General features: G+C 42.3%; 1 protein-coding gene and 1 long non-coding RNA gene across 2 annotated transcripts in view; one reads left to right on the forward strand and one right to left on the reverse strand.

Annotated features, from left to right (window-relative positions):
* The window catches only part of itfg1 (integrin alpha FG-GAP repeat containing 1), a 162019-nt gene that overhangs the window by 137729 nt on the left and 1089 nt on the right, over window positions 1-23201 (forward strand). Inside the window, exons 15-17 of the mRNA XM_034571059.1 lie at window positions 1119-1243; window positions 13354-13436; window positions 14246-14363. Of these exons, the coding sequence (XP_034426950.1) occupies window positions 1119-1243; window positions 13354-13436; window positions 14246-14363 (326 nt within the window). The remainder of the gene's footprint in view (window positions 1-1118; window positions 1244-13353; window positions 13437-14245; window positions 14364-23201) is intronic.
* LOC117753274 lies at window positions 4984-21835 on the reverse strand. Its single transcript, XR_004612224.1, has 4 exons — window positions 21821-21835; window positions 16570-16582; window positions 7732-7734; window positions 4984-5162 (listed from the first exon to the last, which is right to left on the reverse strand). It is a non-coding gene; the product is annotated as an uncharacterized LOC117753274 (long non-coding RNA).

The following is a 23201-nucleotide window of genomic DNA, read 5'->3' on the forward strand; positions in this document are numbered from 1 at the left end:
ATTGTGCAAAAATGACTTGACTAATAACAACTAGTGCTAGTGCACTAGATCACTAGTGCAATCTAATGCAACGCCAGTGTGCTCAAAGTGCCAACAGTATTAAGGTATGCATGACACAATTTTGCGGATCCATATTATGAGTCATGGCAGTACATATACACAGCTATTTTCAATTATTTTCAGCCAAATAATTCAATTTCTGCTTCTCAAACTAGATAATTCCAGTACAAATCTCTCCTAAACACCACTTTCTCATGTGCATCAAACACACATGCATGAAATGTGCGCAAGCAAATTTCATCAGCAACTTAAACAACGACAAATAAAGCTTACCTTTCAGAAGTGTACATGGAGGGCCTTCATCGCAGCAAAAGCCCTGCCTCCTCAATTTCGAAAACTAATTCCATCCCATGTCACAGGTGAACTTGGTTTAGTTCCAGCTGCTAGACGTCTACGCAAAGCAGACAACTCCACAAAAAGTTCTTGCCCAGTGAAGCATTCCTCCGCAATTCACATTTCACCGCCCTTGCCAAAGTGCCGCCTTAGGCAATTGCCTAGTTCACCTATATGGATGCGCCGGCATAAGGTATGGGTCATGAAAGAACCCATTGATTTTTAAAGTGGATCTAGATCAGGGTATTGGATTTCTTTTCACTTTCTCTAATATTGCGAGATAGGGAGGTTTTCAACATTTGTCTGTGAAATTTGTTGCAGCGCGATTAAGGCATAACTCCACCAAGACCCAGCGGGGAATGCTGGGTCTTGGTGGAGTTATGCCTCTACTCAGTGCCATTGTATTTTAGTCTGAAACTACTAAGGCACTCAGTAGAGTGCCCTATCTTGCAATTCTAAAGAAAGTCTAATCCTGCTTGTATAGAAAAAACTAACAAAGCAACAAACAAACAAAAGGGCAGGGATGAAAACATCATCACCTCATTGGTGGAGGTTACTAAGTGATGGAATAACTCACTGACTAAAAGTAAAATGGAAAAAAATAGCAGTTTAAAATAATAATAAGGCAAAATCCCCCTCTGAGATAAGGATCCTGATGTTGTTACATGTTGTTGTCATAAGAATACATTCTTTTTTAATGACCACAGTCTTTTTTGCTTTTGCAGCCGGTCAGTTGAGCCAGTCTGCTCACTTCTCCCTGCAGCTGCCCTACACTGTGCTGGGCCTTGGACGCAGCGCCAACTTCCTGGACCACCTTTTTGTCGGCATCCCAAGGCCGCCTGGAGACACGGTGAGGAAATATGAGAGTGTTTTATCACTCCAACACTTCACAGCACTCCTGCCGAACTGCTACAGGCTGTACGGTCTTTAAATTTAAAGCATGTTCTTTCATAGAGGTGTTTGCATGCTTCCACAGACTGAGAAAAGGAAGGTCGGACTCTCAACCAAACTAAAATAAACTCTGTCAACCCACTGGGCACAAGTTGCATCTAAATACTTATTTCCTAAAAGATATCTTAGAACATGTATCAGGCCACTCAGGAGTCAAATGAAGTCATACCTCAGCAGAGCAGTGATTTCCCTCCACTACTTTTCTCTTTTCAAATGAACAGAAATGGCAGTGTCCCTCATCTTGCAAAAACATATAGTGCTTGGTTGAAGTAGTTTTAATTTACAGCATCAGTTAATGCATCAGAATATGTGACAACTGGTGTTTGTATCAGTTATTAAACCATGATAATGTGTTAAAAATATTGTCATAGTATAGATTAGAACATAACAAGAGCATTTGAGAATCATCCACTTTTTTTTACTTAAATGACTGATCATATTATATTTGCCAACATTAAAAAATTAAGACACAATACTAATCCGTTCTTCACTCTTCAGTTTTTTATTGCAAGTCTTCCGTTTGATTGCATAGTTATGGATCCTGCTAATTCTTTTTGACAATATTTTATTTTATAACCTCTGCCAACAATTGTAGTTTTCATCTGTGTTTGATCTGGAGTGTTGTCTCTTACTCTTATTATTCACAATTTCCGTTAATTTCTCAGAGAATAATTCATGGCTCTTGATGACAAAGGTCTGGCATATATTTAGGGGACTTATAATTGTTGCAAATTTTATTCAGACCCAAACTAAAATCTGGATCTAGTGAATTTAAATAGGGTTTCATCAGGAGACTGTCTCTAATTTGATATAATTTTATTTGAAGTTTCACTTTAAGAGTCTTTTGTTGTGCAATAGTAGGTAGATTTGATGTTGGCTAATTATTAATAATCATAAAATATGATTATTAAATAAATAAAAGTATTTATCAAAATAATAAAATTATTAATTAAAAACAATAAAGTTATCAATTAAGAATAATGACATAATTAATGAGAAACAATAATTTTATCAATTAAGAATAATACAATTTGTAATTATAATTGATCAAAGACGGGGCACCACCCTGGTATCAGGGACCAACAATCAATCTGTAAAGATCAGTCTCATAAAATCTCAATATTTACTATTAATGATTGTAAAATGAACAGTGAAGGTTAAAGTTCAAGCACTGGCTATCATGTTCCAGCTGTATTCACATACATATGCACAAATAATCACAAAATACCGGTACTTGAAATACAATAGAATTTATTAAAGATAATAACATCAATGTTAATTAATGACTATTATCCTAACAAGAATCCACTATATCAAAGATCACAACACTAGCACTTAACACGATTTATAACACACATGTAATACCTATGTGTAGGTCTATGTGTGTGTGTGGGTGAGAGAGAAGGGGAGTCAAGATGGCGTCCGAAGCCACGGGGATGACGTTGTATTACTGAATTCAAGATGGCGGTCTAACCGCGTTGTTTGACCAACAGGAAATGGAGTACAAAGGGATGCTTTGGTCTATCTCGTGGTTCAAAGCGCCGAATGGCGTCGAGATGCGATCACACTATCTAAGTCCCCGGACAAGTATAACACATGATTTATGTGGATGCAGGTCGGAACGTGTGTGCAGGCAGGTTTAGGAGAAAAGAGAGAGAGAGAGAAAAGGAAACATGCAAAGAGTGATCAGAGGAGATCTCAAAACACCGCCAGAGACAGTTTTGCGGGGACTTTACCACTCGGTACCCAAGCGGACGAACTAAGATCCGTCCAGCTGTGTACCGATCTTTTAATGGGTTAAAATCTCCGCAAAGTTGGTCTAACGGTAAACAGTGCCGCGATGTGGCCGGAAACGCAGGTTCGTCACGACACGCTGGCACAAAACAAAGGGACTCGGCGGTCCTACAGAAATATACACTCAAATAATAACACGCTAATGTTTAAACTAGTCTCTGCCCAGCAGTGTTAATTTTGGCAGCTATTTTTGATTTAGTCTTAGTCTTAGTCTTTAGACGAAAATGCATATTAGTTTTAGTCACATTTAGTCATTTTTATCCTTCTTAGTTTTAGTCTAGTTTTTGTCGACGAAAACTCAGAACATTTTAGTCTAGTTTTAGTCACATTTAATAGCCACATTAAACTCCTTTTCTTCCCTTCTCAGGCCCAGGGACTGCATAATAGTCTAGCTTGCAGTACTTAGGTTGTCCATTAGATATCCCTCCTAGCATAGGTCTATAGGATGTGACGTATGTAGGAGGAAGGGATGAGTTATCTAACACATTCGCGGAACGAGTGAGAGTTGCAAGGCCAAAAGAAAGTCCTTACTAAACAAACAGACAATCCCAGCCGAAGCTCAAAAGGCATCATATGATGTGGCATATTTAATTGCACAGGCAAAAAAGCCACACACAATCGGCGAAACGTTAATTAAACCCGCTGCTGTAGATAAAGTAGCCCGTGATCTGGAATCAGTGCCGCTGTCTAACGGGACTATTGCCCGGCGCATCACCGACATGGCCCAGGACATAAAGTGCCCTCTGGTGGATAGAGTTAAGAAAGGGAAATATGCTTTACAGTTAGATGAATCCACAGATATATCAAACTCTGCCCAGCTGCTTGTTTTCATCAGATACAGTTTTGACGGAAAACGTAATGCTGTTTTGCTACGCGCTCCGCACTCCGGAGTGGACGTGCACAGGTGAGGACATCTTTACAAAACTAAAAGAAGAGGGACTATCTTCTGAAAGCTGTATTGGTGTGTGTCGGGACAGGGCTGGAGCGATGCTGGGGAAAGAAAGGACTGAAAGCGAGAGTCTTACAAGTGGCGCCGCACGTAAATTCCACGCACTGTATTATTCACAGAGAATCTCTTGCAAGCAAAACACTTGAACCAGAGCTTAAACATATTCTTGACATTGCGATAAAAATGGTCCTCTACATAAAAACACGTCCACTCAATATCAGACTTGCTCTTGCGGGGAAATGTGCTGAGCCGCCTGCGTGAGCTGCGGGACGAGGTGCGCGTATTTCTGATGGAGCATGGATCCCAGCTCGCTGACCACCTCACTGACCCTGACTGGTTAACAAGGCTGGCGGACTTGTGCGAAAAGACTTTCTCAGCCCTGACATACATAAAGAATAAATACAGAGCGCAGCTAAACGTGGAGAATGATCTCCGAGTCGCCGTCTCCAAAACAAAGCCGAGAATGGACTTGCTCTGCCCCATGCATATTGCCCACCTATAGTGAGTTTAAGAAATGAAAGTAATGTTTAGGCTAAAATAAATAACCCTAAAGTTTTTGCACATGGCAGCAATAAGGTGTCTGCTGCTCGTTTTGCATACAGACGCGCACAGACATCACCTGCTTACAGCATGTGCTCACTCAGCCCTGCTGTTTATACAGGGAGTTTCCCTGTATTCTGGTTATATTCTATTTCTTAAATTGCTATAAAATAATATCATGGCTGTAAGGCTGTTGTTCTTTTGTGTTGTATTAATGCCCGTGTTTGCATAGGCCTAATAGTGCGTGTGCGTGGCTGTGCGCAACATTATATAAAAACAGGGTAGGTGGGGGTCGCCAGTCTCTGGCACCGTTATTTTGGGGGTCGCGGGCTGAAAAGTTTGGGAACCCCTGAGTTAGTCAACCACCAACATTTTCGTCTCGTCTCGTCTCGTCAACGAAAGTTAAAATAGATTTAGTCATAGTTTTTATTTTCAAAGATCCGTTTTTGTCACGTCTTAGTCTCGTCTTAGTCATGAGAAAGAGGTCGTTAACGAATATTTTTCGTCATAGTTTTCGTCAACGAAATTAACACTGCTGCCCAGACATAAGCCTCTTACTTGTTGCTGGTCCGCGGTTCGTTGATGCGCGAGCGGCGCGTTCCAGGAAGACAAGTCAATTTGTGTTTGTGGCCTCTAGAGTAGCTGATTCGCGCGGTGACAGCGGGAAACGAGCGGGCCGGATAGGAGAGAATTCATCTCGTTCTCCTGGGCAAATGTTCTTGCTCTTCTGGCGAATGGTCTTGCTCTTTGGGGCGAATGGTTCTTGCTCCTTGTGGCGAAATTTAATCTTGCCTTTCGTGGCGAATGGAATCTTGCCGTATGTTTTGGCGAATTTTACTTGCTCTTAGTGGCGAAATTACCTGCCCTTCTGCAGGAATGAACAGCTGGGGGGGGGGGGGGGCAGCTGTGATTGTGGATCCGGAAAAAGTATGTGGAACTCGGCCGGCGAGTGAAACGACTTTGCCGCGGTCTTTTCAAAATAAAGCTCAGGTAAAAAAAGGGAAGTTCACAAAAATAAAAGAGAATGAACTTAAGTTCCAAATAAAAATACAAACGTTTGGTTGCTCCCTTTAAGTGTCTGGATCATCTGGAGGAACCGGGAGAGGTTCTGGTCCTATCTTCAGTGCACGGGAAAAAGCAATGAATTGAGGGGGTTCTCTGTATTTATTACCTGAGAAATGTCTCCCTCCAGGGGGGGCCGTGGGGTCTGTTGGCTCTCAGCCAATGGAAGGCCCGAGTTTAAACTCTGGGGGTTTTGGCCTCATGTTGGAGACGAACTCTAGTCAGGCTTCTCAAATGTGTTGTAGGCCTCTCCTTTGTCCTGGGCTCGACCCCAACACCGGAGCATCCGTCGACGTCACCACCGACGCACCTCCCAGAGTCGCGCCCTCCACCAGTGCTGCGCGGGGGCGCGGAATCGGCGAAACGCCGCGGAATCGGCGAAACGTGGGGCTGTGTGGAGCCCCACGTTGGGCGCCAGTGTGGCAATCGACCTCGCCACGGGGCTCTCCCACACACAGCCAGAGACACACGGGTTGCTTTTAAGCATCTTTTATTAAGGTTCCAAACATAAACTGAAATCAAACATAAGCTCAGTCCAGGCGTCTCTCCAGTGTCTCTCCAGTGTCTCAGTCTCCTCGAGCCCCCTCACCTCCACAAAAGGTAATAGCTACGACCACTGGGCAGAGGGTGTGCTTGCCACATGCACTCACACACACACACACACACACACACACACACACACACACACACACACACACACGACTTCATGCTATGAGATGTGAAAAGAGCTCATGGGACCAAAGCTCGGTCCTGCATGTTCCTCCTCACACACTGGCTGCTTTCACACCAAGAGGACAACCTCTGCGACTCATCTTCTTATTTTTTATTATTTTTTAACAGTTGTGACAGAAAATGGTTACAGAAAACATTTCATGCAGACTTTTTTTTTTTGTTTGGATGTGGTAAACTGGAGCTCCCAGAGTGAATCCACACCCCTTCAGTAGAAGACACGTATATGCACGTCCTCATTTAAAGCAACAGCATTTCTACCGTTTAAAGAATCTGCTCAAAGAGGAGAAGAATCTGGACATTCTGCCGGGTTTTTTGGACATGTGGCTTTCCATAGAGGCGGCAATTCTTTTCTCGACCTCTGGTTCTTTTCGATAAATGGAAAGCAGCAGCGTTTCTGGACAGTCCCACATCTTACACAGGTCCTTGAACACGGCCTTGTGGAGGACATTGATTATATCTGGGGACATGTCTAAGTCAATGTCTTGGACTTCGGGCCATGTTTTTTCAAACAGGTATTGAGTGAGGTGTATTGATTCGTCACACAAGTTCACTTTGGACTTTGCATACACTCGAGTGACGAACTGGTCAATGACGAGATTGACATACATCTTTTTGCGGGGCTCTGCCCGTTCCGTTGCACTGTTGATCTCTGAGACCGGAGATCCTACGATGGGCTCAATCTCCATTAAAGCGGAGGTCACCCTCTTGGTGTAGTCACCGGCCTCTTTTGAGAACCACCAGTTCATCAATGGCAGGAAATTGATCACTCTCTCCTTTATGTCCGCGTACATCTTTCTGTGGGACTTAGGAACAGACACTTTCGTCACTTCAGCTGGACTCGCCACTAAAATGTCAGTTGCGATGTACGTATAGAGGACATCGGTAAGGACGGGGGCGTTTGCAGGTGAAACTCTGTCCTTGGTCTCTGTCAGAAGCAGAGACTCCACACTATCCATCAGAGTCTTGACTGACTCACTGCTCAGGACTTGGGTCTCCTTACTGAACTTCTTCCTGACTTGTGTCCCCATCTTGAGCATCAATGCTGTCGCCAAAAACTTTGCAAAAAGCTTCTTGATCCTCTTCCCCACTCCTTTCCAAAACGTCTTGTGGCTCTTTGAGGATTTGGAGCCTCTACTCGAATCAGATGATCTGACGCTCTCCTCTTCACTAATTAACTGATAGATTTCATCTGCAGCAGCTTTAAACTCCAGAGAAGATTCAGATATCAGCCCACTCAGGTCAGATTCTGATATTTCGTCCACAAGGGGCTCGATGATGTCGCTCACCTCCTTCCCGATGATTTCCTGGACGGCCTCACTTGTCCTATAGTCACTGCTGCGGACTGATGATTCTGAGGATGTTTGTCTGTCAGAGCGAGAACTGCGTGATGAAGAGTCAGTGCGTGAAGAGGTTGGTTTCCCCCTAGGGAACTCGTTTATCAGCTCAAATGTCTTTTGACTGCGTAGCTTCGGCTTGAACGAGCCCTCGATGTCGCCGGCAAATTTTTTCAACACTTTGCAAACACAATTGACCATTTTCTCAAGTTTGTTGGCTGTGGTCTGGTGACACTGTGGCAGTCTGGTGGAGCATCCGCTGGTGGAGCATCCGCTGGTGGAGCATCCGCTGGTGGAGCATCCGCTGGTGGAGCGCTCAGACCGGCGGGAATTGACCCTCTCTGTCATCTCCTCTGCAACCAACTCAGTGAGTTGATCCAAACTCACAGACTTTTTTAAGCTGCCCGGTGCTAAACTCTGACGGAGAGCGTCTCCCAGACTGGACTGGATACTCTCCGCAGTAAAGGGAAAGTCGTTGTGTCCATGTGCTGTGATCAGGTCTGAGGACACAGACAAAGTCATGTTCAAAAGAAGTTCTGCCAACAGAAACCTTGTGATGTTGTCTGGTGTTTCTGATTTTAACAGTTCCCACTGCTCCGCAGTCAACTTGGTATAAAGATCCTCAATCTGCATGCGAATAGTTTCAACTGTCATGCTGGGAAGCTCCAATGCATTAGATGTATCCATGGTGAATGTCTGTATTGCAGTCTCCTCCATATCTGGGTTTAGGTCTATTTGATCCGTTTCTTTCCACTTAGCGCTGCTGACCAAGGTAGTACAAAACGCCCTTGATATGGAACATGAAGGGTATCTTCTTCCAACCATAAGTCATATAGACACATCAAAGACATGATAAAGAACCAAAGACAATTTTAAAGATCTCAAATAATGTTGAAGATCAAAGCCACAAAAAGATTGTGACTCTAATAGAAAGCCCGGCCTCTTGTTCAAAGACATTGTTATTTTAAGGGCGTTTTCAGTCATGAATTGCGGAGGAGATATGGAGATAAGAGATATGCTACCGAATGGGGAAGAAGAGGAAGTAGGATATTGACACACACAGTAGAGGGCGGTAATGCACCTTGACGTTGGTTGTCACCTGCCAATAAACCGAATAAAGAAGGAGAAGAAGACTTGGGACTGGACTTTCTCTGGCGATCGTCTTTCACACGTGAAGAACGCAGCAGGAGGTCCTGGGCTCAAACTCTTAAATTCAAGGAAGCACAACAACGAGAAACAGAAAGTAAATCTCGACGAGTTGTGTTTCATGCTGTACTTTTCTTAAAATAAAAATAAAAAAAACAGATCAGAGATCAGGAAGTGTGTGTGTTGTTGTGATGTTTGAGTAGAGTAGAGAAGCTGCTGTTAAAACAAACCCACATTTCTTCATGAGTACTGGCAGAGAGGTCTGTGGATGGAAAGCTACTGTTGGTCCAGTGTGTGGAGTTGTTGCAGGGAGTTGGTGGGCGTGTCCGCCTCACTCTTTGTTGTTGTGGTTGTTGTGTATGTGAAAGTTCAGTGTTCAGGCTCCACGTCAAAACCTCTGTTTGTATCTGCACTCTGAAATCAAGGTTCAGGAATTTAAAGGTAATAGCTACGACCACTGGGCAGAGGGTGTGCTTGCCACATACACACACACACACACACACACACACACACGCACACACACACACACACACACGACTTCATGCTATGCCTCACAGCAGGAAACAACTCAAGGCCTCATTATTCCTTTGTCTGGACCCGATCCCCAACACTTTATTATTAAGTAAACCCTGCTCAGTGGAGATAAGTACTTGTCAGGTGATAGCAGTCACTTTATAAACTTCAGGTCCCGTTCATACTGTATGGCGTGATTGATGACATTACTTGGGGAAATGATAACGGTGCAGTGAGCTCCCTCACTGGAGCTGAAATACCAACACTCCCATATTATTCCGCAAACACATCTTTATTTAACAGGCCTGTGAGTATAGAGGATGTATGAATGACTGTTTGGATGGGGCCCGGTGTGTATGTGCCTTTTGTCATTCTACAAGCTCGCCTATATAAATCTAGTAAATAATTGATTGGTTTAATGGTTTTAATCTATTCGTCAGCTACATTTCTACACTACACTTCCTCAAATGTCAGCTCTCCTCAGCTCAGCATTCATCTCTTATGTTCCCCCTCTCTCTGTTTCTCTCTCTTTCTCTCTCACGTTGCACTTGTCACGCTGTGTATTAGGCACGACAGGGCCCTTTTTTCCCCTCCCGTGTGGTACCGAGGTCTTCGTCAAGCAGCTGATTAGAATTGCAGATAGGTCGGTCCACGACTCAGAGACTGTAGTGCACAGAGAACACTCATCTCAAACAAGCTGCTTTGTTGTCCCCTTTCCACACACTCCTGTTTTTCTATGCAAAGAAATCTGATCCTTTTTCTTCCCCTTCATTTTGCCTCCTCCTCGCCCATTCCTTCTACAAAGTGAATTAATGAATTCCTAAAGATGTGGTCCATTATGCAGAGTAGTTTTTTTTTTTTTTACCCAGAGGGACTTGGGAAGTGGAGTAACTCCATCAGATCTACCTGTAATGAGGAGGAGAAGCTTTGGCGAGGTCTTTAGGAGATAGGGGTAGGCTTCGAAATCCTGACCGCCACAGCACCCTGCTCAGTAGGCAGGTTTGTCAACTCTCTTCATCTCTCTTTCTCGCTTTTGTTTTATGTCTCTCTCTTTATTTCTGTCCTGCTTTCATTCTCTCACTTTCCTCCCCACTGTGCCCTTTGCAATTTTCTCCTCCAAACTTGCTGTTTCGCAGAGGGAGAGGTTTTGTAAAATATACTTGTAAATCTTCCATCTTCTGTCCAATCATTCCTCTCTCTTATTCAGCCCCTCTCCTCCTGTTCACTTATTTTCCACCCTGGGGATTCCCTTTGCTGCTCAAAGTGGTTTACTTCACTAATCAGTCCCCTACTTGTCACTCTCACTCTTTCTCTGTGTCTCGCTCACCCTCCATCTCTGCGTTTGTCTCCCTCGCTCTCTCATCACTGTGCCAGTTTCCCTGGCTTTGAACCAGAGTCTCTCTTTTTCCCTCTGAAGACTTGGGAACACTTTTCTCTTCCAAACAGCCAGATCGGATCTGCTCCCAGGCAGCAGCGGTGCGGTCTGACTCGTCTCCAGCTCTGCTCCCCCGCCAGTTGCCGCACCGGCGGCAGCGCTTTCCAAGAGCTAAGCGACAATGGCTGGCGGCGAAAATGTGCTCGTTATGTAAAAAGCAATGCTGTTGTTGCACGCTTATTCAAAATAGCTGCGAGATGTAGTTCCTCGCAATTGAAGGAGAGCGGAGAGCCACAATTAAAGAGCAGTGGCACTTCCACATTCTGCCAAATGTAGATCTGGAAATTAATGAATTCCTCCCAGCCAAGGGCATGATTAGAGCTTTCAAATCGCTGATATGATGCCCCCGCCCCCTATTAATATCTCTTAACCACTGTGAACTCTTAACCCCTGATGTGCCTTGGATAGAGAGCGGCAGCATCAAAACTCAAGTCAAAATCTGACTCAGGAAAACGTGATAAAAAGACAGACAGAATCTGATGATGATGCTGGGTTTTCCCAGATATCAAAGCACTGTACGCAGAGGTTGAGTACAGTCTGTGTCTTATATTGGATGTTATCACTAGATGCTGAGCCTTAAGGCTGCAAAACTGAAAATGAAAGTTGAAAAGTGAAACCGTTATCAAAGACAGTGCTGCAAGTTACTGCAGTTAAGGTCCTGACGGTGAACTTATGGTGGAGTCTTCAAAGTCAGTAAAAGTCTCACTATTACTTACATAGATAGATAGATAGATAGATAGAATCGATTAACTTTTACCTCACTCTCTCGCTCAAGCCCTGTGAGACAAATTGTGATTTGTGAATGTGGGCTATACAAATAATAGTTGATTGATTGATTGATTGATTGATTGATTGATTGATTGATTGATTGATTGATTGATTAATTATTTGTTCCCGTTGGGAAATAGGTTTGTAGGAAAAATCACAGGGCCTTTCCCACACTCCAACATTACAAAAAAACATCAACAGTCATAGCCAACATGTGCAATTACATTATACCTTAAGCAGCTCTGGATTGACAGAGGTGGACATTGGGTCCAGACCAGCTGCACATCCTAATTTTTGTGCACGCTCAAAAACTTCACAGTTTAGGTCTGTTTCTTTGTAAATAGAGGGGGCAATAACATCGTCCAGAGGATTCCTCCCTTGACCACAATGATCGTGCCCCTTTCATGGATCTGTCTCTAATTGATTAATTAATAACAATAAAAGAAGAAGTGGACAGAAGAAAGAGGACTGTGAAGTAAACAAAGGATGTAAACCAGAGAGCACAAACACAAAGGACACCATGTAAAAACCAAAACCAATGTTAGGACAGTGTTGAGTAGGTGCAGGCAAATGTGACATGCGTATTATGTTTCATGAGTTTGTTATAGTGCAGGGACCATTCTAAACCTGCCTGTTTGGAATGGGCTGTTTACTTGGCCTGTGGTGATGCTGGTTGCAATTTTCTTTCTGAAACTGTAAAAGTGCCCTGCAGTGATTGAGGCACAGTAAGTAAAGACCGGTTGCTGGACTCAGTCTACAGAACCCTGAAGCTGCACCACTGCTGCTGCACAAAGAGCTGTTCACCAGTTTATTCAAAGTTCAGCTCCACTCAGTACGCAGAACCCTGAATGGGCTGTTGTCCTGTAAAACTACCTAGCTGCTGCTGCAGAGTTTGGTCTCCTCTGTATTCAAGGTTTATTAATATTAATCATATCACAAGTTCAATTTGAACCAAATTCGACACTGCTTTTCCTTGGTTCGTTAACAATACACATGCCAAGTGTAAAGATGATAAGATGAACTGTTATTGAAATATGTGAGCCACAAACATATATAGTTTTCCGCAAATAGCATAGATCCTGCAGTTCTATTATCTTGGTCACTGTGTTTCATTTTCATTTTATCAATTCTCAGAATATCTCGGCTTACACCTCTAATAACCTGTTTCCTCAGATGTGATTTTGTGCAACGGTTCCTTGTTAGTTTTTTTCCTCCAGTCTTATTAAATAATACAATCAACTGGATTACATGTCACTCAATATCATTCTGATGGATGAGAATCAAGTTAGTCATTACTGGACAGCTTGAAAGAAATTGTTGTGACAGTAATTACCCTGAGTCACCTCAGAGTTTGTATTTGAAGACTGAGATAACGACTTGTTCTGCAGGACGCTGAGCTCTCACTCGCAGCCACAGAAATACTTACATGCAGATATACACACCACAGCTCACACACACACGTCAGGGGAACATAGCTGCTCCCCAAAGCAACATTCATTTATTTCAAGTAGCAGGTTGTCCGTGTCATACACCTACAGCTTTAAATAGCCACTTCACAGTAGCTTAGAAAAAACCATGGGACTCTATTACTCCGCCCCAGAGGACTTAACATACATATTGTTAGTGTGTCTGTGTGTGTGTCTTATGGAAATCTGCACACGATTGCTTGTATTGTTACTATATTCTATCACCAAATATGTGCACACTGAGTTTATGTGTGTTCTCGATCTCTCCAGGACCTAAGGATGCAGGAGTGGACGGCCATCATTCCCAACTCTCAGCTCATCGTCATCCCCTTCCCACACGACCAGCCCCGCAGGTACACACACACTCGAAGATATTACACAGTACAAATGAACCATACATGTGCCCATTTTCCTTGTTCACAGCAGAGTCAATTTATTCCAGGCGGACCCATTTATGCTTTTTGCCACTCATGTGATACCACTTAACCACATATTGAAGTTAATGTTACCTGAGCTCAATACAGATTTACTCTCTGTGTATCGTTACAAAACCGTTGCCCAAATGTGAGCTGGAAAATAATTCTCTCCCCTATCCACTCTCGCACACACACACACACACACACACACTGCCACACTATCACACTCTCTCATCACATACCATGTATTTTCATGTTATCATTGTTCACATGTAGCCCAAACCCCAGGAGGAGCTCCAGATGGCTATTCAACACAGACGAACACACACACACACATGCCTGTGCTCCCTCTTCCAGATCCACATAGCACTTGTGTACTCACCAAGCTTGCCAGACTTGCCATCACACACACACGCGCCCACATACACACCACGAGTGAAATGAGATCCAACCAAATAAAAAACTGGTACATTGGTATTCGTCCTACATACACTATCATTTGGCAGATTGTAGTATGATATATTTAACATATCAAAGTAGCTTAATTGCTGGAATCACTGTTCCCGGGAATCAGCAATGGAGCCCAGCTTTTGTTTAACTGTGAAGTGAAGATGTTCATTCATTTATTTTATCTTAATTTGGATATTGTCTCTGCTAGTGCGTACCATTTGGTAAATACATTGTTTTTTCCTGCCACAAAAAACTATGATGAAACTTGTTTTTTTTCACACTCTCTCTTTCTTTAGTTGGAGCGCTAAACTGTACCTGACTCCTAGCAACAGTGTGCTGATGACGGCCATCGCACTGATCGGAGTGTGCGTCTTCATCCTCGTCATTATTGGCATCCTGCATTGGAAAGAGAAGGTTAGGACACATACGCGCACACAGAGAGGTGTAGTTAATGCTGGCCTCTTCCTGATGATTTACTGCTTCGAAGTGATTGTGTGTGAGTGTATGTGTGTGCGTGTGTAAGTGGAAGTGAGAGAGCAGATTGGTAACAACAAGCAGCAGATGGGTCTCACTGTCCCCATCCTGTATTCCTCTAGCCTCCCATTGAGACACACATACATGCTTTCTCTCTCTCTCGCTTTTCCTTTCTCCGTCTATCAGTCTCACTCTCCCCTGGCCACAACCGGGAACGACGTTCAGCAGTAATTGCCTGCTTCTGTCCTTTCAGCATGGCAGATCTGCTGCTCACTACAGCCATAAATGCACCCCACAGGGAGCCTGTACAGGTTTTCACGCGTGTTCTGTGCTACGGCTTCTCCTGGTCCAGTTGTTGTTTGAGTAACACGGTGCAGTCGCGGCAAAATGTACCCTGACATAGCGTGGTAGAAGACACAGAGACACAAACATTAGTTACCTCTGATTCTCGAAACATTAACTATTTTTTTTTCATCTTTGGATTGTCTTGTTTTGCACTGTGGTAATGCTGACTGCTGGGCTGAGTGGTGCAGCAAGTCACTGCCATCTTCTCCAAGCCATCTGCTGTGCTAGTGTGTGCACTTAGTGTGTGTGTGTGTGTGTGTGTGTGTGTGTGTGTGTGTGTGTGTGTGTGTGTGTGTGTGTGTGTGTGTGTGTGTGTGTGTGTGTGTGTGTGTGTGTGTCTACGTGCAGGACGGCATGTTACACACACAGAAGCACTCTAATTGTCCTCTTTCTGGGAAACAACCGTGAGCATCAGCTTCATCTAAACCAACTCTGCACCTAAAAGAACATGGCTGGTGCCTGTACCCAGCGTCTAGATATAGACGGGTCGGCTCAGGTGGATGGGAGGAGAGAAGAGTGCAGGGGGTTGAAGGCTGTGGAGCCTTTTGAGGGTAATGAGGGGAAGTAAAAGGAAAGTGAAAATAAAAAAGCTGTTAACTCGTATGGGCTGGCATTAGACTTCACTTGAGATGAAATCTGGCATGTTCACATGTGATCACTGTAGTGTGCATAGATTACCCATTTTAACTATTTACAACATTTCATTTCTAAAGACATTAAGTTTTTGGGTAAAATTTTAAACATTTACATTGAAATTCAGAAAAAAACCACTGTCATATTTGTCGAAAATTCACTCTAGTTAGCAGCCAATCAGCTATTATCTGACAACGAATTAGCCTCTGGAGGCAACAGCCAATATTTGGAGGCTTTTAGTGTCGACTATTGATATCAGGGCCAAGACTCTGTCTTCCGTACATCCTTTACAGTCCAAGTAGTTCCTTTTATCACACGAGTCAAATGTTTCTCCCCAAAAAACACAAACAAGGTGTTTTATGGTGTTTAGCTCTAGATGGCACTTTGGCTAATGTCTATTAACAGCTATCTACATATGAATGTAGATCATTTAAAAAAGCTGATAGCCGATAGATTTCAGTCAAGGTGTTCCACCTCTTTTGTTCTGTACTAGGACTGTTTACCTGCTGGCAACCAAAGCCTGCTCCAACGTGATTGGAAACGGAAAACAAAAGGTTTCCATCCCCCAAATCATGTCACTTGCCTCGGATTCTTTAAATTCACATGCAGAATCTATCTAAAGTGATTTTACAAAGTAAGATGCAAAGTCATCTCTAGCTTTTTATTATTATGTTTGCAGCTCGTGCAACAGAAATATAGGTACCAGCAGAGCTTCATACCTGCCCAAACCTTGTTTAGATGTTGGATTTATAGATTCACTCTAATAATGCACTAAATATAGTAAACTTTTATTTAATGACAGAGAGGGAGGCTATCAGAACCAAAATAGTAAAAATAAATATACATGTATATTATTCATATATACATTTACACATTAAACAGATAGACAGCTTTACAATGATACATAATAAGAGTTTACAGATGAGTCAAACATCAGAGCCCGAGTGTCCAAGTTGCCCAAGGTCTACTTTATTCAGTCTGATAGAAAGCTTTTCCAATGCTGCCCTCTGACCCAGGTGGTTAAACCAGGAATTCACAGAAGGAGCAATGGAGGCCTTCCACTCACATTGAATTAGTTTGCATACCAGCTAAAGCACAATATTCATTTTTATGTGCCTCAAGATTTTAAAAACATAATTACATTATCTAAGGTTGTTGTGTATAAAACCATGCAACAGTGTCTCTCTGCCCCCTACATTCCAGCAGTATTGTCCCTACCTGGTTTGGATTACCAGAGGTAATATGCTACAGGACTGTGTTCAGACTGACACTTTTTGTTAACGCAATACATTTGGAGTATTGTTGCTTTAATAGACATCCATCGGTACTGTCAGGATAATGTGGTGTGACCTCCTGCACCATCCAGAGAATCAAGATTGAGGGTGAATCCTGTTAACCCGTCGCTAACGTCCTCCCTCGTATCTCATCTTCTCCCACCTCTTCTACGGCAGGGAGTCCAGTAAGGTCAGGGCAAACCGCTGAGTGACATTTGGCATTTCTGTGTGTTTGCGCTGCTGCCTCTGGTATTTGCTCCTTTAATAACAAAGTCGCGTAGAGGGCAGAAGCACGTGCTGCCCTGCCTAACAACTACAGCTAACCGCAGCTTTTACACCGCTCCCATGGTGGGATGGGACGGATGTGGCGGGACAGGAAAGGAAAGGTTAAAATAAATAACAAAACTATGTTATGATGCGGAATGTATTCTCCTCACCTGAGATGTATCATCCTCATGAAGGCCAGACTTAATGATTTGACATTAGATCCCATTGAGACTCCAGCATGACTCACTTTCCACCTGTTTCCAGACACAGGCACACCACTGCGTCATTGAACCCTTCTGATTGACACAAATCAATGTCTCTGCAGCTTAATGATGAATCTGGCTGCAAGATGACAATTTTCTAGCATTCCCTGGATAGTCAATTAGATCAGGCTCCAACCACAGCACAGCCCAGTGGATTATTTATCCAAAGTAAAGAACATCATGATAATATGCTGGTAACTGGAACCTAACTGATGGGTTAAAAAATGCAGTAAATTTGTTGCTGGCCATCTTGTGCAGGCAGCACATTAGTCAACATCAGGGAAGGATTGGCTGTCCTTTAAACGGCACCGTCATCTCAAAGTCTGTCAGCTGCACTGAGACTGGGTTCAGTCATTTTCATTCAAAAACAGGATCTTACTTTAATGTTTAGACTTAAGTGTATAAAACTGAGGAACTCACTATAGTGCAGTGCCTGTTGTAAACCTGCCTGTTTGGAATGGGCTGTTTACTTGGCCTGGGGTGATGCTGGTTGCCAATGCACTTCATTTGGTTCTTAACAATACACATCCCATTTGGTCCAGTCACAGCTACAAGCTAAAGGTTTCAGATTAATTAGCTGAAGATGGTTAATAAACCAGAGATTGCAGACCCTCACATTCAAGTCAGCAGTGTGGAAACAATAAGGTTGTTTTGCTCATACAAAAAAACAAGGCCTGAACCAAACTGTGTTTTTTAGTGAATCGTTAAATTGATTAAACTGATACCTGCTTCTCTCTGTCCTCAATTCATCACTAATCTCATATAAATTATCTAGTGTAAATACATGGTAGACAGCACTGTCACCAGTCCAGATGATACAGAGTCTTTTTTAATGTAATTTAGTGCTGAAGTGCTGTCAAACGGTGACCTCTAAAAAAGTATGATAATGTGCTTCAGCCCTTTCATCCCGGGCCCCATCAAACCTCATTACACTGCGCCGCCATTAAAACAATGTCCGTCCTTTTCTGAGCCATAATGATCTCAGGAATTAAATCATTATGAAATTTTAAAGTGGTGTTCCATGTTAAATACATCTTTTGCGTATTAACTTACTCACTGATGCCTTTACTCAAATATTGCACTTGAGTACATGATGAGGAACTTGACAAGTTACAGGTTACTCTGCAGATGAATATTTTAACTCACAGTTGTAACTACGAAGGACTACAAAGAAAGTAAAATGATCTTCTAGAGTAGGCTCTTACTTAAATATGAAGATACAGAAATATATAGATACAGCTAAATACATGGCCTACACATGTAGTGGGTCTTGAGTGATGTATAGGAGGAATTGTACATAGCTTATTTTTTACGAAATTCCTGAAAGTTTACTTTTGAAAAAAATGTAATTTATGGTTTATGAGGCTACTCAAACGTCAAGGCATTTATAATAATCCAGTGGAGTAGTTGCATAATATGGCAAAATAATGCATATAATGAATTCCATATATAACAATATAATACTGTAGTGTAAAACTTTCCTTACCAGATAGATACTGTCACAATACTTTTGGAGTGCTAAGTCAAATGTGTCTGTAGAACAGTGCATTTAAAACTGAAGATGACATATAGAATCAAATGTATAGAAGTGCATAGATCTGTGAATATGTAGACGAATCTGTAGATTCCTGTGAGCATTTGGAGATATCAGCATGCACATTTACAGATCTGATTACGCACACAGATTGAGATACAGTTACGCCACTCTCCATACACACACACACAAAAATAAAATATATTGCTATATTATTGGCCCCATAAAAATGTAATCAAACTAACATCACAATGTCCAGAAAGTTAGTTAGGTTGTAGGTGTGTAGCCCAGCTAACATGGAACCTAACATTACCATTCATAGCATTTTGTGATATGCAGCAATCCAAGTAATTAGTCTGTGCTATAATCAAGAAATGACAAAAGAACTATAAATCAGAAACATGACAGCATGCATATCTTTATGCCTTTAAACTGTCTGAGGTCTCTTCATTGTTGTGTGACTGGCCACCATGACCACAGGGACAAATCCTAGTGGGCGATTGCATCGGTCAGCTGGTGGACCATCACAAAAGGTTTTAGACTTTCTTTGATTATCATACAGAGTGTATGGGATCAGAATCACTGACTGTGCCTTTATTTGTGACTATTGGTACCTTTGTTGCAAATGTTCACACAGCCCCCACAACTGCTCTCTCTTTGTGTTCAGAAACAACTGTAGATCATCTGTGCGCTGTGGGGATGTACAGACTCTGTACTCTGAAATTACAGAATGTCTTTCTCAGGCCCTCGGTTCATGAAATGTTCTCAGTCTATAGAGGGCAATGTCGGCTGTCACTTCAAAGATTCAAAGAGCCCAAAGAATGAAAAATTGCGGCTGTTGTCTCAAATGTTTCCTCACCACAGCAGGAATATTAGGAGCATGTGACGTGAGCGGGACCCTCGGGGAGGAGATGTTGTGGGGGGTGTGGCGGTCTATGCTGCAGTCTGTCAGCTTGTTCTCAGCTTAGCTGGGCACGGCTGCCTCCAGTCATCACACCTGTCTGTCCGTCTCCATGCCCACATGATGATAACAGCCTTTTGCCTATAAATACAATATATGAGCCCTTTTTATACACGTATCCTTACATGGCCTTTTCATGTTTACAAGGACTGTGTGTGTTTGTGTGTGTGCGTGAGTGAGAGAGGGAGAGAGAGAGAAAGAAAGATCATGAAGATATGAAGAAATAAATATTCATTTATTTTTTCCAAATGCCTCTCATGTCAGAAAATAATCAGTCCCTTGTACACAGTATGAGCCACATCTACACTGCTGTATTCGTAACAGCAGAAGTTTCAACAAAGCAGTGGATACACTAATAGAGCTCTAAATGAAACTAGATAAATATTTTGATTATCTACAAATTCACTCAGTCATCACAACTTTACCTGCTGGGTTAAACTCCCAACAGAATCTCTACATACACCAACAAATGCCTGTGGAGCAGATTAGGCAGATAACTACTGATTATTAACATTCAAAAAGAAAGCGCTCACATATTTTAAGCATTTTACATCAAGCCCCAACAGACACCCTCCAGTGCAAAGCCCCCAAACCCCAGAGCTGAACAAACTGTCCCCTGACCAGTCTCACAACAACACAGCAGCAATCGGCATAAACCACATTTGTAAAGAATGTAAAGAAACCTATTTGAAACCTGTAAAAAGACGCTCAAAGCCAAATTATGGATTGTCAGAAAATCGTTTTAGATGTCAGAGATAGAAAGTGGAAGGTTCAGGTCCAGGATCTAGTGACCACAAACTGCCCGGTGGAACAAAGAAGACACAAAAAACATGGCAACCGAAAGAAGATGGAACATGTGATCACTGTTGGACAGATGTGGCCTGAGACCAGAGAGCAAAATGCCTGAAAAAATATTTAAAACAAAAAAGTCTTGCTGAATACTAGTTACTTATGTTCTCTTGTTGTCGCTTGTCACTTTTTCCAAAGATCAAGTTCCATCTAACTTGACATGACAAGCAATTTGTTCATATATTCACCCCCCACCCTACTTGAGGTTGAACACTTGCTGTTGCTCTACTCGGTCCGCAACCCATGCTTTTGTTCGTAACTTTGGTGTTGGCTTTGCCTTTAGGCTAGCATCCTCCATTTTCATTTCAAAACCATGTAATATTACTCGCCTACTTAACTGACTCAAGAGGGGATGGAATAAGTCAAGCTGGCTGTGAGCGCCATCTGCTGGACAGCGCAAACTACTTGAGACAGTCGGATGCTTTCACGTTCGAACAAATGTTTACATTTCAAATAAAAGTTTGCGACAGTCCCGACTAGTTTTTTTGTTCATAATTAAACTTGATTCTTCTGTTCATCAAGAGGAGGAAAGTAACGCCAATGTTTTCTCTTGTTTTGCCTCTATCACTTCTTTGTTTCTACTGAAGTTAGCATGCTAACCAGCTAGCCCCGTCCCCTCCTGTCTCTTTCTGACATTAGTCAGAATAATATGACCTCTTGTCATGTAAAAACACAACAATGACTGAAGCTATGGTTAGCAACCATCTCCACCATACATTTATGCTTTGCTCGCTTTCCCCTGTGCCTTTTTCATTTTTAATTACTTAGTTGTTGTTGAACAGGCAAATGAGACCTAAATACACTAATCTACCAGTGGGTCCATTAAATTAAACAGTGTGACCATGTTTAATCAGTGGATATTACAGTAGGCCTGGCCTCACACAACAGGCTTTACCACTTTAGCTGTTTAAATAATCTGCACACATTCAGTGAGGTCGTGACTGTAGAATCCAATGATGTGGCTGAAAAGAGCACTGATTGAAATATTGCAGCTTGTATGTCCCAACCTTTTCTGTTATCTCAGCTTGGGCTTTAGTACAGTTGACACACTTGCTCATACACCTGATTTACATCTGATTATCGTATTGTCTGCTGAAAATATATAAAACTTGTAGTCATATGTTAGTCATCTGTTTATTGTTAATTAATGAAAAAGTAGAGACACTTTAAAGACATGTTTTGCATTTCTATTTTCTGCACCTATTACCATCTTTGATCTATATAGTTCCTGCGATTACGGGTGTTGGGGTCAACTCCCAAAAGTTAGCGACAAAAGCAGTGATGACCTGTTAATATCAGTGATCAATAGGTTCCCACCATAGACTGTAAATAAGATGGACAACACATCGGGGATACGAAAGCTGCCATCTTGTTCATGTTGAGTCTTTGCAGTGGTGATCAGGGGGAGGAGCGTCGGTAGCAAGATCCCGATGATACACATGCTCGACCAATCGTTAGACACTCTCAGCTGTATAGCAGCTTATAGCATTAAAACTAGAAACCAGAAATTTGCAGTTAAGAGAAGAAACCATCTTTAAGAATTAGACTTTTTCATTTGGTTCATGTTCTATACACTAACATGGAGGAGGCAGGATTTATGACTTGTATTGCAGTCAACCACCAGGTGGTTATTGAGACACTTTGAACCGTCAAGTTTTTCATCTTTATAAAGAGTCAATGGTTCTCCTCTGCAGTAATAACAGGCTAAATATTAAAAAGGTCTCCTTTGTTCGTATTTGCAGGTGTCATTCCCAAACTCTAAGTTAAACTGAGCCACACGTGCTATCATTCCTGCTCACTTGTCATTATTTTAACTGTACTCCATGTTTGGAAGGGTTTCTGGGTTTGAACCGTCCATGTTCTCCTTGTATCCGGGTAGGTTTCCTCTGGGTGCTCCAGGTCAGAGGAACTAGTGACTACATAGTGTGTAGGTGTGAATGTGAGCAATGTCTGCCTGCATCATCTCTGTGATTGACTGTTGAGCAGCTGAGGGTGTGCCCGCCTTCCGGCCATTAGCAGCTGGGATTGGCTACAGCTCCCTCACGCCACCTAAGGTTAAGCAGGGTAAAGCATCTTTTAATGAATGTGTTCTTATCAGTTGCCCCTGGTGCTTTGTTGCCCCACTCGTTTCATTTTCAATGAGGTTGTGGATGAATTCAGCTCATAAATCTGTTCCCTTTGTTTACTTTCTGTGAACATATTAACTAACATTATCTGCTGAGACGTTACTGGAGCAATGCAAGATGCTGCTCATTAAATGTGTAAAAGGTCAAGCAGCTAAATTGACCTCTGAAGAAGATTCATTGTTGGGCAGATAATCTTTTATAGTGTGTGGCTTTACAAATGGTTGGTTACAGGCGAATATGTCTGAATATGCTCTGTTTGTCTTTCTCCCATTTATCATTAGTTATTAATAATTTTTGTTTAAAAGAAACGTGCATAATAATTTGTTGTAGTTGATTAGATGGAAGTTTTAGTTTAATGTTAAACTTCCAGTTCAACGTCATTGTAATTGTTGACAATATTAATCATTGCAAAAACATACAAACACATACTACATCTCCTTATTATAAATGAAATTTAAAAAATCCTGTGTTTCTCTTCAGACCAAGTTGAAGGATTTTGAAAAGAGATTGAACTTGTATAAACTAA

Source organism: Hippoglossus hippoglossus, chromosome 3, assembly GCF_009819705.1.
Source record: "Hippoglossus hippoglossus isolate fHipHip1 chromosome 3, fHipHip1.pri, whole genome shotgun sequence".
Taxonomy (NCBI): domain Eukaryota; kingdom Metazoa; phylum Chordata; class Actinopteri; order Pleuronectiformes; family Pleuronectidae; genus Hippoglossus; species Hippoglossus hippoglossus.